Source organism: Hemitrygon akajei, chromosome 9 (genome assembly GCF_048418815.1).
Source record: "Hemitrygon akajei chromosome 9, sHemAka1.3, whole genome shotgun sequence".
Classification (NCBI taxonomy): domain Eukaryota; kingdom Metazoa; phylum Chordata; class Chondrichthyes; order Myliobatiformes; family Dasyatidae; genus Hemitrygon; species Hemitrygon akajei.
In genome coordinates this window covers 44,872,913-44,889,154 of record NC_133132.1, presented here as the reverse complement: position 1 = coordinate 44,889,154, position 16,242 = coordinate 44,872,913, and the positions used below count along the sequence as shown (strand labels likewise).

Below are 16,242 nucleotides of genomic sequence, written 5' to 3'. Positions count from 1 at the left end.
AAAAAAAGATTCTTTAAAAATCTGCGAACTTTCTCGCGCGGATCAAGGATTCAGGAGCCGAGGTTACAGTGCGCCGCGCTGTTCCCTAATCATTGTGCGGGGGCACTGCTCTCCCGCGTCGACTCTGCGCTCCGGTGTAACTGTACACGTGATATCAGCCCGGTAAATACCCCGGGGTGGAAAAAGGCGAAGAAAACTGCCACCCGGCCGCAATTAAAGGAAAAAAACAATTTGATATGGTAACATATTTATCGGACTTTAAAAAAATACACAAAACATCGAAACAAACTGCTGATTGCACAACGTAAAACCACCATGCAAAATGAGACTCCCAAAATATACACAGCCAGTATTCTTCAAGGGCGGTGCCAGCAGGCTGTATAGAGTGCACTGTGTATTCTCGGCTTGGACCGTCACAATGCAGACAAGAATACCCTACCCTGTTTTCTCCACCCAGCATCCGCGGATTAAATTGCACATTTCTCTTTAGAAACTCAGACAGGTGAAATAATTAAAAAAAAAACTAAACACGAGAACCTCCTTCTCAATCTTCGTGCAGTTTTTGCATCGCTTACTTTCAAATCCGTGCCACCTGTTCGTGATGGTAGCAAAGTCCATCTCGCTGACTTCCTCTAGCACTGAATTTTTTTTTAAAAAAAACCACCAGGGTTTGAAATGTACCATCGTTCATCAATTCGCCTAACAAATTATTCCCCTCCGGAAATTCCCTTCTTCTGGGATAGCCTGGCCTTTGGAACTCCCTCTCCTGTGCTCCCTGAAGATGTGTTGCGAGGGGAGGGGCGGAGACACTCCGAACACAACGGTCGGATTCTGAACGGCTGTTCAGATTCCCTTGGCAAACATAAAGAGAACGCGTTGCTTCTTACATCGGTTCCAAATAAAAATCGTGGTTGGTTAAAAGCACGTAACACTGGAAAACGTGGCTTTTCCAAAAAGACGGAGGCGGCAGCAACTTGGAAGGAAGTGGATCCAACGTTAACCGCTCCGTTTCTACCTCACTGAGACAACCGTCAAGTCAACTGCATTGCTTCTCTCGGTAAAAGGCCTTAACTTCCCGGGCGTGAGCGGGGGCTGCGGGATCGAGCTGTTGGCTGGAGACTAGCAGCTGAACTTGGCTTAGATCCAGTCCATCGATGCGGGCGGGGGGACAGGCTCAGGAAGAAGTGGGGAGTGAGTGTTCTCAATTGGTCCTGTTGTCCGTGAAATGTCCAGGAGGGAAGAAATAATATGCGAGCCCCTAAATCTGGTCACTTTAGGGTAGAGTCACGAAAGAGACCATCATCCCCAACCCAGTGGGGAAGAGGAGGGGTTGGAAATGCCACGCTGATGACTGGACGATGTTTCCATGGACGGGCTAGTGAGAGGAGGAGAGGCTGGACTCGTTTTGTTCCTGCACGGCATTATTCCACGTAGTCTCTTTCAACTCCGAACACTGGAAATAGTGCCGCTTCCGGTGGGATATCATCTGGTTGGAAGCGTGCCGGTCGGGAGAGGTGCCGGTGGCCGGCGCCTTGGCGGCGGGGAAGTTGGCCGTGCTGCTCCATCGCTCCAGGCTGCTCAGCGGACTGTCAACCGAGATCCCTGCAAAGAGAACAGAAGCGTGGATAAATCATCCCGAGCTCTCCTCTCCGGTTTAGCCCAGACCCAGCGCCGCTTGGCGCACTTCAGGAATGTATGTAGGCAGGGGTGGGTGGGGGGGGTATTGGAACACAACCGACCCAGTCCAAGCCCAGCTCATCGAAAGCGCCAACTAATAACCCAACCGGTGTGTGGACAGGAGCCGTTAGAATGCGCCTGTGTAAGGGGAGGTTGCATTGAGAACATTTCAGGAAAGGACAGGTCGGAAGTTCTGAACCAAATAAACATTCTGGGATATTAGCTGGGCAGGTAACACTCGCGGTGAGGGAGAGAGAGAGAGAGCCAACGTTTCAGGAGGATAGGTCGCTGTGATAGCTGAGGTATGACAACGGTGTGTTAAACCCGTTAGAGGTGTGTTACGCTCATTTAAGTACAATGTTGTACCCTGACGTCAAAACATTTCAAGTTTTCTGGCACTTGGGAAACTTTAAATATGAACGTACTAGTGGTATTTTTTTGAGATGGTCAGAGATTGAAATGTGGCGGTGTTCGTTGGGCCTAGGAGTCAAATCATTGAATTTTAACGCGAGCCAGTCAGGGAGGGGGACTGGATTATAAGGGTATTCTTGCTCTAATTTTACAGGGTCCTGCAGAGGGAAAATGCACTAGAGTACACGTGTGGTTTTCTGTTTTTTTTTTTAAAAAGGGCTTGTTGTGGTAGTTCTGCAGTGATTTCCAGGGATGGCAAGTCTGTGATACAGGAGACTAACTAATGGAGTTTTAGAATAATGAGTTACAGTCTCATTAAAACACAACATTCTTGATGAACTTGCCAATGTAGATGAAGGAATACATGTCCCCCTGGCTGGATATCCAGAATCGGAAGTTATAATCCCAAAACCAAAGGACAAGAGAAAGTTCTTGACTCAGAGGGTAGTGCATCTTTGGAATTATATATGCAGGCAGGCTCTGGGGGATTAGCCACTGAATATATTCAACACAAGGATGGATATATCTTTGGATACGAAGGGAATTTTGGGATATGATTAGAACAGGAACATAAGGCCTGTGTAAAAGATTAGTTATGATCTTACAAAAAGGCCTTGGTACAAGTGGTGGAATGGCCATGTCTCTGAGAGCACACTGTCATTTCAGGAAGAAGCTTTCATAACTATGGTATAAAATTAGATACAGGATTGAATACCAGTAATGGTGGAAGAGAGAAGTTTAACATTCAAGTTGAAATAAAAGTGTGCGCATGCGTGCACACACACACACACACCCCCAGGAGATCCATGCATGCCTTAAAATCCCATTTTATTATACTCACCATCAGAAATCTGAAGAAAAAATATTTTACTATAGAACATGCAACTATTTCAACAGAAGTAAAGGTGTTGGATTGAAAGAGTAAAGTGTAAAGCAATTGTAGTTTTCCAAAGCTAGTTTTAAAAATACTCACATGCCACAATAGATTAATGTCTTACCTTTCTTTATTTGATCTTGGGACAAGGATAACACTAGCAATGCAGTATTCATTAGACCTCCCTGGGGTCATGAGATAACCTGCAAGATGGGATCAGTGCCACAGGTAGGCCTAGGCAAAATAGAAGCTACATTTTCCCCTCTACTTATAAAGATGAGCCTTTGAAATAACGGAACAGCTTTCATGGGCAGTTTCCTAGGTTTAAATCTTCCAGATTTATTAAAACTGATTTCATAATTTGCCTTAGTGTGACTTTATCTTATTAATCCTGTGTTATAAACAGTAGCCATAACAATCATAGAACATAATGGCACGATATTGTACCAAGCTTTTGCCCTACCATTCTACATAGTCTTGCATTTATCTATCATCCATGTGCCTATCCAAGAGTTTCTTAAATACCCCCAATGTATCTGCCTCTACCACCAGTGCAGTGTATTCCACACACCTACCACTTGCTGTGTAAAGAACTTACAGTATATCTGACATCCCCCTATACTTCCCACCAAACACCTTAAAATAATACCCTATTTCCACCCTGGGAAAGAAGTCTCTGGCTATCCACTTATCCTACGCCTCTTATCTTGTACATATCTATCAAGTTGTCTCTTATCCTCCTTCATTCCAAACAGAAAAGCCTTAGCTCACTCAACCCATCTTCATAAGATGTGCCTGCAGCATCCTGGTAAATTTTCTCTGCCCCCTCTCCAAAGCATTGCTAAATGCTGTATCTCCAAAGTCACTTTGCTAAATATCTGTAAAAGTAACAGAAAGAGAAAATGCTGAAAGTACTCAGCAGATAAAGTCATACCCACTGGAACAGTCCTTATGTTTGAGGTCAAGGACCCTTCATGAAAACTAAACAAAGTGTGAAAATAAGCATTTTAGGTTGTGTGTGTGTGTGTGGGGGGGGGGGGGGGGTGGGAGGAGGTTGGAGGCAATAGAAAGAACGCTCATTCCTAAACTTACTGTTCCTCTGTGACTTCACTTCTCTGTCTCGTTCAGCTCTGAACTCTTTCCCCCTACTTTGCTCCAAACATTGGTGATCATATGCTAGATGAAAAACACCCCTTTAACAATCCAGCACATATCAAGTAATCACCATTTCTTTTGTCCCTCCATATCCACAGATGTGGCTAAGTCTTTCTGGTGTCAATTTACGTTTTCCCCTGTTGTTTCTCTAGCCGTGGGCCTTTGAAGTAATGCTGCCTGACTTGCTGAGTTCCTCCAGCATTTTGTGTGTGTTGCTTTGGATTTCCAGCATCTGCAGAATTTCTTGTGTTTATAATTGTTATTTTGACAGGTTTGATCTGCGCACCATCACAGGATGATTACATCACATGTAGGTAGCCTCACAGATTGTAAATAATAAGCTGTCTTTTACTGTGCAACAAAGGGAAGGTGCTCCATAAATACTCCTTGAATCCAAAACAATAAAAAAACACTTTAATTTGCATCTATTCCAGGGTTTTTCACAGACACTATCCAATTCTATGTGTATTTCATCATCTCAATATGCATGTGGTACAATTCAAACATTGTAGGTCTAATAAATTTGTGAAGATTTTGCTCGTATTTAGGAACTCAGTAAAGAAAAAGAAGAAATTGCACAGAATATCTAACCAGATAGAAAAGAATCAACTCAGAATTAACTGCATGCTCCATATTTCCAGTGTCTAGTGGGGCAACCTGTATGAAAAGCAAAAAAAAAATTGTGGATTGAGGTTCTCTAGGGAATGGAGTGTGTTCTTTTCATTTTTACGAGGGGCAAGAAATATTGTATGGGTGATTGATGATAAGATGAGGATTTGATATCAGCAGCTTTCCCGTACAGCATGCCAAACCTCCCACACGAGAGCAAAATTAAGCAGCAGAATCAGTAAGTAATCTTTCATGTAGTTTGCCCATCTAACATTACTGTAAACATGTAGTGTTAAAGATTAAAATCTGCTGGCAACGTCTGAATGTGCGTGGGACATCACAGCCCAGAAATGCAGCCATACATGGTTCTTTGTTGTTTGTCATTTAAATCAAAGATCTGGATGATCGTGTGGTTAAGTGGATCAGCAGATTTGCAGATGACACCAAGATTAGGGATGTAGCGGGCAGCGAGGAAGATCGTCAAGAGTATGAAGCGGAATCTGGACCAGCTGGAAAAATGGGCTGAAAGTGCGAGGGATGTAGAACCAACCAGGGTAGGTCTTACACAATGAATGGTAGGGCACTGAGGAGTGTGGTAGAACAACGAGAGATCTGGGAATACAGGTCCATACTTCATTGAAAGTGGTAGCACAGATAGATAAGGCCATAAAGAAAACCTTTGGCACATTGGCCTTTATAAATGAAAGAACTGAATACAAGAGACTGGATGTTATTTTGAAGCTTTATAGGATGTTGGTGAGGCCTAATTTTGAGTATTGTGTACAGTTTTGGTCACCTACCTACAGGAAAGATGTAAATAAAGTTGAAAATGTACAGGGAAAATTGACAAGGATGTTGCCAGGACTGGAGCATCTGAGTAATAAATAAAGATTGAACAGGTTAAGACTTTATTCCTTGGAATGTAGAAAGTTGAGAGGATATTTGACAGAGGTGTACAAAATTATGAGGGATATAGATAGGGTAAATGCAAGCAGACTTTTTTCCATTGAGGTTGGGTGGGACTACAACTAGAGTTCACGGGTTAAAGGTGAAAGGTTTAAGGGGAACTTCTTCACTCAGTATGGTTTGTACATTATAGGAAGGATGTGGAGGCTTTGAACAGGCTGCAAAAAGATTAACCAGGATTCTGCCTGGATTGGAGAGTATTAGCTACAAGGAGAGGTTGAACAAACTTGGTTTTTTTTTTGGACATCAGAGGCTGGGAGAAAACTTGATAGATGTTCATGTATGGCATCATGGTAGGTACAGACATTGTGGGCTTGCTCTTGTGCTCTACATTTCTGAGTTCTAAAACTCCTGTGAATTTGGTTGCTCGTTGCTAGGGGTCATTACATTTTTGTTTTGGAAAGGTGTTGTGGTCATTTATTGCACTTATGACTTCACTCTGGAGCGAAGTGCTTTCTGAGGTCCCGCAATGGAGTAAGGCGTCCTGCACATTGCTTTATACTGACACAAATTCTGGCTCTCTTCCATCACTTTATTTGCCTGCAACTTGATTCTGGCCCCAAATGCAGACAGATCCAGTGACTGCGAATTAATGTAAGCTGTTCTCAATGTAGATAAAAGTGCCAGCACAGCAGACAGATTTAACTTAAGCAGTGCATAAGTAAGCCAGAAGTTAACTGACAGAGTGAAGACAAACTAAAAACAAATCTGCTTGGGAGTATGAGCCTGGGTAGAGCATATCTGCAGGCTCATTGACCAAATGTGCCACAAATAGCTGAGGCTTATCTTGTGGCAAACAATTTGTTGTGGTAGACTTATTTCATAAAAAAAAAATGCCCTGAGGTGAATGTGATCACGTTGTTGTAGCAGTAACTTTAGAGGACTTTTTCCAATATCTATTTATTGACTTCAGGTGTGAAATGGATCAGGGCTCTCCACTCTCTTTGAAACTTTTGCAATTCCAGGATCATCCAGGTAAAACATTGACTGTTTCCCCCTACACAGCTACTGCCTGATCTACTGAGTATTTCCAGAATTCTGTTTTTATTCTTCACTAATCATTATGCAATTTCCAACCAGAGATGATCATCAGCCATGTGATTATTCATATAAAGAATCATTTGGTTTATCTTATGGCTAGTCAAGCACCCTTCAGTGTTTTATATATAAAACCAGAAGTACCTCTGCAAGCTTTAGATCACAAGAGCAAGGCTCAAGCACCATTCCATAGACTTACAAATATAATCTAGTCTTACAAGAGTGTGTCGTATGAAGAGCAATAATGGCATAGCTAATAGAATTGCTCTTTTGCAGTTCCAGTGACCCTGATTTGATCCTGACCTGATACTGTCGGTTCAGAATTTGCAAGTTTTCCTTATAATTGCATGTGTTTACCCTGGAATTTCTGGTTTCCTCCCACATCTCAAAGACACGTACAGAAGGTTGTTGGGTTAATTGGCTTCTGAAATTTGAAGTAAGAGTAGGTGGTAGGTCATTGCTGTCTGTGGGGCTTGCTCCACACACTGCTGGTGGTTGGTGAGGGTATTTGCGTATTTACAGCAGCAGCTATTCTTGAGAAGCACACAGTTTTAACATTTCTGGTCAAAGCTACCTTCAAGCGTTTTCTACAAATTAAATTTTTATTTGAGATTTTTAGCAGGTGCAGTATTTTTCATTTGCATTAATGTAGAACTAACTGCTGCTTTGCACCCTATATGGAACTTCAATTATGAACAAGTTACAATAAATGCGAATTGTGTCTGACTGCCAGAATAGTTACCTGCTACCAGAAACACTCAGGAATGCCCTCATCAGTCTCTGATGAGCCCAATGCAGTTTATGCAGATTTTGATCGGTTGAATTATGACATGTGATGAGCCCCCACAACTGCAGATGATCCTGTAATTTTAGTCTCGGCATCCTTAAAGAGAGCGAATTGACAAAAGGCACCCAGTCCAGGTAGCATACCTGGCCAAGTACTAATGATCTATGCAGACCAACTGACTGGAGTTATTTATGGACATATTCTTTCTCTCGATTCTGTGGTCTGAGGCTTCCATCTGCTTCAAAATGGCATGTGTCCAAGAAGAGCATGGTGACCAGCTTTAATGACTACCGGCTGGTGGCACTTACTTCAACTGTGAAGAACTGTGAACTTACTTCAATCTTTCACAGTTGAGAGATTGATTATGAAGCAAATTAACTCCTGCCTCAGGAATAACTTAGGTCCATTCCACTTTGCCCATTGCCACAACAGGCCAACAACAGAATATATTTCTCTGCTCTGGACCACTAGCACAATGGGAAGTTTTACGTCAGGCAGCTTTTCATCGACTACACCCTGGCCTTCAACAAAATCAGCCCATCTAAACTCATCATCAAACTTCACAACCTGGCCTTCTGGGTCTCTCTCTATTTGACTTTCTCATTGGCAAATTTCAATCAGTGAGGATTGCTGATCATCTCCTTGTTGACCATCTTAAGGCTGGGTGCTTCGCCTCCAGCTCTGCTCTTTATACTCACTTGATTGTATGGACAAGCACAGCTCCAATGCCACCTTCAAATCTGCTGATGACACCACTGCTGTTGGTCATGAGTCAGTTTACCAGAGCTGACCCGTTGCCACCTATGACTTAGTCAGTTGAAGAAAAGGTCAACGTCAGCAAAACTGAAGAGCTGATTGTTGACTTCATGAAGGGGAAGGAGAATAATGTGCATCAGTCTGCATCGGGGAATTGGCAGTGGAGTCGGCAACTTCTTCAAATTCCTGGGCATTAACTTCTGGGTCCAGCACAGAGATGGAAGGCATCTTTACTTTCATAGGAAACCAATTAACAAGCTTCTGCAGATGCACTGTTGAACTGGTTGCTCCACGGTCTGGTATGACTACTTGAATGTGCAGGAATGGAAGAAGCTGCGGAGAGTGATGGACTGCCCATCAAATTATGGGCACCGTTGGTAGCACTTACCAGAAGGTGCTACCTCAAGCAGGCAACATCTATCATCAAAGATCCCCATCATTCAGGCCATGCCATCTTTTCACAGCTACCACCAAGCAGAGCGTACAGAAATCTGAACTCCCATGCCACCAGGTTCAAGGACTGCTACTTCCCTTCAACCATTTGGTTCTTGAACCAAACAGCAAAACTCCAATTGCTAGTTTAGCAATACTATGACCACCTTGTAAAACGGACTTTGTCTTTATTTGTCCTCATTGCAAGTTCTTGTAAAAATGTGTATAATTTATGATTAATTTGTTTTTCTTGTAAATATTGCTTATATAATACCGTGCACCTGTGATGCTGCAGCTGTGCACACATGTATATGAATATGACAATTATGTCAACTTTGACTTTGTTTTGGAGGAGATAGGGTGCCTCCCAATATGTTACAAATCAGTCATGCAACCAAAGACTTTGTATGACATCATAAACTACATGAGCAAAGCTTGAGTGCTTTATATTTGTCATCGGAACACCCTTGATCAGATTACTGGCGTAATTCATTGTGAGCATCTGGTATTATTTAAGATGTATGATGGATAAGAAATATTTTTCGCATAAAATAGGTCTTTTGTTTCAGTGTGGACTGTAAATGAGAATTTCAGTGTTTAGAAAGCTCCTGCCAACTGATTAAATGCAGACTTATGACTAAGTCTCAAAATGGGAACTGCCTTGTCTATTCTTAGCAGAATTTTCGTTAAGACAGTACCTAAAAAGGACTATATGTAAAATGGGTAGGAAATAACATTTGGGAGCTTCATAAAGAGATATAAAGTTATAACACAATCTTCTTCCTAAAGAAGACGCTGTACCATAGTATAAACAACAATTCCATACTATGCCAGGAATTAGATTCCTTTGTACAAGTACTGGAGTGATAACATAATTGATACAGAAATCCACCTTATTCTTCATTTGCCTTCAATGCTTTGGAGCTGATAAAGAATTCTTATAGTTCAAGGTAGCACAATATAATTATTAAAATTGTAAGCATTGAAGTATCCATCTCTGTCATAGATCCTTCTCTCTTCAACTGTTAAGCCCATTAGGATATCTTGTTCCATTAATCTTAGTATCTTCATTGTTTGAACTAACCTCTTCCTTCATTTGAGGCTTGAGATCAGGATCATTATTTCTCCCCAATAAAACTTTAAGTAGGTTTTATATGACCTATCAGTGAGTGAAGTGGTGCTGATATACAAGCTCCAGTGTGTTAAATCTTCTCTCTGAATTCCATCACTCCCAGAATGTCATCCAAGAGATGAGAATTGACAGAAAATTTTAACAATTAAAATGACAAATTTTAATCCTGTGAAGTTGGCTGTCCCTAATCTATGCTGGCAGCTGCTAAAATATGGTGCTTATACATCTAGTTTATCATTTGATGCAGTTGCTTGGCTGGGAAATTTCCCAACATAGGTCCTTTATGGCAGGAGTTCCTGACTTTTTTTTAAACGACATGGACCCCAGGTTGGGAACCCCTGCTTTATAGGAGTGATAGATGTGCTGCCATGGATTTATAAATATTGTAATTTTCAGTGCAAATTTCACAAAGTCTGTACGTGAAACAGGTAAAATGAGTAAATGGAACTGGCAGGTACTGCCCGCCACAAAACCTTGGTCAGTGCATTAGTAGATACATTAATGCATAACTGTACACTTCTGTTGTTTGAGGTTCAATGCCACTATAGACACAACTGCTTAACTAATGCTTTAAATGTGATTAGCCAGATTCACTGGAGGATTCAATCATTTTGCTCTTGGTTACTGGTTCTCTGACTTTTGTTCCCTGAAGAACTTTCTACATGCATTTCTGCATTGCTGTCCTTTGTAGGAAAATTATCCTCAATTAATGGTTGTGTTTGACCCTGTCATTGAAAGCAATTTCTCATCTAATTGTCAATATGACAATTCTCATCCAGTTCTTACCTAACTGTCTTCTCACCAACTGGTGGAAATGATCTCCAATTGGCTCAGTATTTCCTCCCAGTTATGTTTCTACAAGTGAGGAAATGAGGGAGGGATGGGGCAGGGTGTGCTGGGGTGGACTGGAAGGTTCTATTTACAATAATATGCCTCTCTGCGAGTAACACTTCTAATGAATAAATCTGGGCTGCACATTACTCTCTCCAAATCCAGGCACTAAACTATAAACTTCACTGGTTCCAATTGTCTGACATCAGCTAGTTACTTAGCTGCTAGTTATCAGAAGTTATTTGACTCCTGTTCCATGCCTCACAGGAGGAATTATTCTGCTAAAATCCCCAGTGAGAGTCAGCAGGAAACTCACACCCAAACAGCTGCACTTTAAAAGGCATCAGGAGGAGTATTAAATATGACCACCTGCAATGAGCTAAAAACCATTAGTCAATAAAGTCTAAATCTGTGAGGAGTGAGTGAGGGTAGAGAGAGATGAGCCATGAGAATGTGGGCAATTATAATTTCTTATGTCAGCTGATCGTAGTCTCATCACTTCCTCCTAATATTCAGCATTACCAATACCTTGAGTGTCACCATCTACTGGTGACTAGCCAATAAACACCATCATAGGGAAGACTGACACCATTTACCAAGGGTAAATCATGCTTGACTAATCTGTTGGAGTTTTTCGAGGATGTAACCAGGAAGTTAGACGGGGGAGATCCAGTGGATGTAGTGTACCTCGATTTTCAGAAGGCATTTGATAAGGTCCCACATAGGAGATTGGTGGGTAAAATCAAAGCTCAGGGCATCGGGGGGAAGACATTGACATGGATAGAAAACTGGTTGGCAGATAGAAAGCAAAGGGTAGCGGTGAATGGGTGTTTCTCGGAATGGCAGGTGGTGATTAGTGGGGTGCCACAGGGCTCGGTATTGGGACCACAGCTGTTTACCATTTACGTCAACGATTTGGATGACGGCATAGAAAATAACATCAGCAAATTTGCTGATGATACTAAGCTGGGTGGCAGTGTGAGATGTGATGAGGATGTTAGGAGAATTCAGGGTGACTTGGATAGGCTGGGTGAGTGGGCAGATACTTGGCAGATGACGTTTAATGTGAATAAGTGTGAGGTTATCCACTTTGGGAGTAGGAACAGGAAGGCAGATTATTATCTGAACGGTGTAGAGTTAGGTAAGGGAGAAATACAAAGAGATCTAGGAGTCCTTGTTCATCAGTCACTGAAGGTGAATGAGCAAGTGCAGCAGGCAGTGAAGAAGGCTAATGGAATGTTGGCCTTTATTACAAAGGGAATTGAGTACAAGAGCAAGGAAATCCTCTTGCATTTGTACAGAGCCCTGGTGAGACCACACCTGGAGTATTGTGTACAGTTTTGGTCTCCAGGGTTAAGGAAGGACATCCTGGCTGTAGAGGAAGTGCAGCGTAGATTCACGAGGTTAATTCCTGGGATGTCTGGACTGTCTTACGCAGAGAGGTTAGAGAGACTGGGCTTGTACACGCTGGAATTAAGGAGATTGAGAGGGGATCTGATTGAAACATATAAGATTATTAAGGGATTGGACAAGATAGAGGCAGGAAATATGTTCCAGATGTGGGAGAGTCCAGTACCAGAGGGCATGGTTTGAGAATAAGGGGTAGGTCATTTAGGACAGAGTGAAGGAAAAACTTCTCCCAGAGAGTTGTGGGGGTCTGGAATGCACTGCCTCGGAAGGCAGTGGAGGCCAATTCTCTGGATGCTTTCAAGAAGGATCTAGATAGGTATCTTATGGATAGGGGAATCAGGGGATATGGGGACAAGGCAGGAACCGGGTATTGATGGTAGTTGATCAGCCATGATCTCAAAATGGCGGTGCAGGCTCGAAGGGCCGAATGGTCTACTTCTGCACCTATTGTCTATTAGGCTTCTTTTTGGGCTACATACTAGCTTGACTTAGATATCATATCACTGTAGTGTAGTAGGCCTCCGTTAGTCTCGATAGACCATGGATTTGCGCCTTGGAAAGTTTCCAGGGTGCAAGCCTGGGCAAGGTGTTTTTTTATGGAAGACCGGCAGTTGCCCAAGCTGCAAGTCTCTCCTCTCCACGCCACCGATGTTGCCCAAGGGAAGGGCATTAGAACCCTTACAGCTTGGCTCTGGTATCATTGCAGAGCAATGTGTGGTTAAGTGCCTTGGTCAAGGACACACACACAGCCTCAGCCAAGGCTCGAACTAGCGACCTTCAGATCACTAGATGAATGCCTTAACCACTTGGCCACGTGCCAGCATCATATCACTAGTTCCTTATTGGTTCCTTAAAGTTGCTATGGCTGGGGGTGGTAATAGGGACAAGCTCCCACTACCTATTAAATACTCCCAATAGCGTGTGCCTCAAATAGTCTCTGACAACAAAGTCCCACTTCTGGCCTTCACGCGTGGCTTAGCTATTAAGCCCGTCCGAACCGTTTCTACTGACAGGAGAAGGGGCAAAGGTGCCTTAAAACCAGTTGCTTCGGGCAGATGGGGCTCGTCGGCCATGATTGGCAGCTCATCTAGGAGAAGGAGAACTCTGATCTCAAACCGCCGCTGCCTTGTGGTTATACCCGCTCGTGGGGAAGGCCTCGGGAGTGAACCCGGAGGGGGAAAAATCCAGAGCTGGAGTCCCTAAGGCAGTGCTACGTTGAGTTCAACGCTGACTGGCAACTCGTGTGTGCTGCTGGTACCAAACTGTATTGGTCTCTGCTGTTCCTTGGGGTTCACCAGATGCGAGGAGAAGGGGGAGCTTGCTAAACGGGCAACAGCTTGCCCTCCATATCGTACTGCCCAAACTTGCATTTCTAGACAGCTAGGACGCAATATCCATGGTCAACTCTCACCTCACCATTTCTTTATTGTTGTTGGGGTTACATGTTGGAACTCTTCTCCCAACAGCAATGTAATAGCTCACTTACTGAAGGAAGGTAGTTTGAAGGTGACTACTTAAGGGTGAACATTATGTGCTAGCAGTAGCCACACCACATGATAAAAGTGACCCCATGCAACTTCTGGAATACTTTAATTTGTCTTTAAGAAACAAAACTTGTAGTAGTATTCTGACATGTAGGCTTAACTTATACTGGCTTGTTTCAAACTGTTAAGAGGATAGCAGGTCCAAGAAGATGCACTATTTCGAAAAACAAAACAATTGTCTGCGGGTTCCACAACATGGAAATATCCATTATCTGTTCACGTGTGTCACTAACTGGTTTAGTTTTAACTATGTCCCTTAACATTTGTAAGAAGTTTGGTGTTAGGTCTCCAGCCAAGCAGCCAGTCACACACTGGCTTATTAAGATGCTAAATACAAATGTGATGGTAAGAATTAACTGCTAATTCTTTACATCTTGCAATGTAAGGAGGTATTACTTTTGCCTCTCAGAATGAGTAAACAGTCTGCTTCAGAGACCAGGTCAGGTATTTAGGCTGGTGTTGGCCATCTGGGGTGTGCTGGAGCAACAGAGCATTTCAAAAGGTGGAGTCCGACTACACTGAGGGCCTATGGCCCACCATGTCCAATCTGAACTTCTGTCCATCTGCACTACCTGTCCCGCACTGTTTCAATGCAATTACATTCTTCCTATCGCGTGCCAACCAGAAATATGCACAATATTCTGTGTGCTGGCTAACCAGTGGTTTGTAAAGATGCAAGATAGCATTCCAATTCTCTCATTCTATGCCCAGGCAAGCATATCGTTTGTCTTTTTTTTAAACCACCCTGCTGATGGGTGTTGCCACTTGGAAGGAACTATGAACTTGGAACTCTAGATCCCTCTGTTCAAAAGGCATTTTCTCAGGTGCACACACTTAATGGCAGCATCTAGGGAAAAGAGTCAATAGTCAACGTTTCGGGTAGAGACCTTCCATCAGGATTGGAGTAAAGAAGATGCAGAGTCAGAGTAAGGAGGTGAGGGAGTAGTACAAGATGGCAGATAATAGGTGAAACTGGGTGAGGAGGAGGAGAGGGGTGAAGTAAAGAGCTGGGAAGTTGATTGGTGAAAGAGATAAAGGGCTGGAGAAGAGGGAATCTGATAGGACAGGGTAGAAGAAAGGGAAGGGCGAGGAGCACCAGAGTTAAGGAGATAAGGTGAGAGAGGGAAACAGGAATGGGGAAGGAAGGGAGGTTGGCATTACTGGAAGTTCGAGAAAGGCTGAGCAATATAAGTGGCCTGGTCAAAATATATCCCCCAAATAAAAGCATCAAAATAAATAATTTGATTAGTCTTTGTTACTGTCATGGGTTCTAGTTGCATTTTAATTGGCCGTGAATTGATGTTGCTATTCTGAGGTACTGAAAAACGTGAAATACTGTAAATAGAAATTCTCTTTAAGACCACATTAAAATTCTGTTTGGTCAGCACTTTCAAACTTTTGAAACTGTGCTTCTCTATTTAAAATTAATTTAAAAAAAGTCACAAATCATATACATTAATGCATCACAAGAAGGCAGAGATCAGAGTTATTATAATTCTAGTTAATATGCCAGTACCCTGGAGAGCAATTAAATGTTAACAAATTCATCTGGGACTAAAGCGAGAGGTTAAATTAATCGATATAGATCTGCCTGAATGTGGAGCCTGTTAGACCTGTTGCATGGGCGTCTTGACTGAGACAAGATTGACATCCCTGAGTCGAGGCCGACACCTTTTGCTATCACGTACCAAGATAAAAAGTCATCTCTGTTAACCTCTGAATGTATACAAATCAAGCTGACATCAATTTGCGGGAGTTTAGCCAAGGAATTGCCATGTCGGTAAGCTGTCGAGTCATCAGATATATTTATTTTTAGTTACTTATTCATATTCAGAAATGGGCAGGAAAAGATGTGGAGGGCATTTTGGAGCACAGCCACAGAACCAGAGTCATGAAGCTGAAATAGTCCCTTTGGCATAACTGCTCCATGCCTACCAAGACTCCCATCTAAGCTCGTCCCATTTGCCCCATATCCCTCAAAACCTGTAGCTGTGAATCTCAGCTGTAGCAGTCTAACCCCATCATGGGCACTAGCATCCCCAGCATCCAGGGCATCTTCGAGGAGTGATGCCTCAAAAGGTGGCATCCATCCTTAATATGACCCCCATCACTCAGGCCATGCCTTCTTCTCATTGCTACCCTCAGGGAGGAGGTACAGGAGCCTGAAGGCACACACCCAGTGATTCAGGAATAGCTTCTTCCCCTCTGCCATCAGATTTCTGAATGGATATTGAACCCATAAACAGTACCTCACTACTTTTTTCTCACCTTTTTTTGCACTACTTATTTAACTTAAGTATATATTTATACAATTCTTACTGTAATTTACAGCTTTTATTATGTATTGCATTGAACTGCTGCCACAAAACAACAAGTTTCATGACATAATGCCAGTGATACTAAGCGTGATTATGAGCCTTTCTTGTTCCCGTACCTGTCCAAGGCCCCTCTTAACTGATTAATGCATCTGCCTCACACTTTCTCTGGCAGCTCATTCCGTATACTGACCACCCTGTGTGGAGGAAGTTGCTCCTTGGGTTCCTGTGCAATCTTTTCCCTCTCAAGTGGGTGCCACAGTGGTGCAGTGGTCAGCAAGACACACTATTACAGCTTGGGGCAT

General features: G+C 42.8%; 1 protein-coding gene across 11 annotated transcripts in view; it reads right to left on the bottom strand.

Moving 5' to 3' along the window:
* Window positions 1–230: 230 nt before the first annotated feature.
* sobpa (sine oculis binding protein homolog (Drosophila) a) overlaps window positions 231–16,242 on the bottom strand; it is a 305,749-nt gene continuing 289,737 nt past the window's right edge. For 10 of the 11 annotated variants that reach the window (XM_073055857.1, XM_073055858.1, XM_073055861.1 and 7 more), the window contains one exon: window positions 1,465–1,602. Coding sequence is in view for 1 of the 11 variants with exons in the window: in XM_073055859.1 (XP_072911960.1) it covers window positions 1,376–1,602 (227 nt within the window). In the remaining 10 variants the exon portion in view is untranslated. Of the gene's footprint in view, window positions 1,603–16,242 lie in introns of all 11 variants that reach the window. The other variant, XM_073055859.1, reaches the window with a different exon arrangement.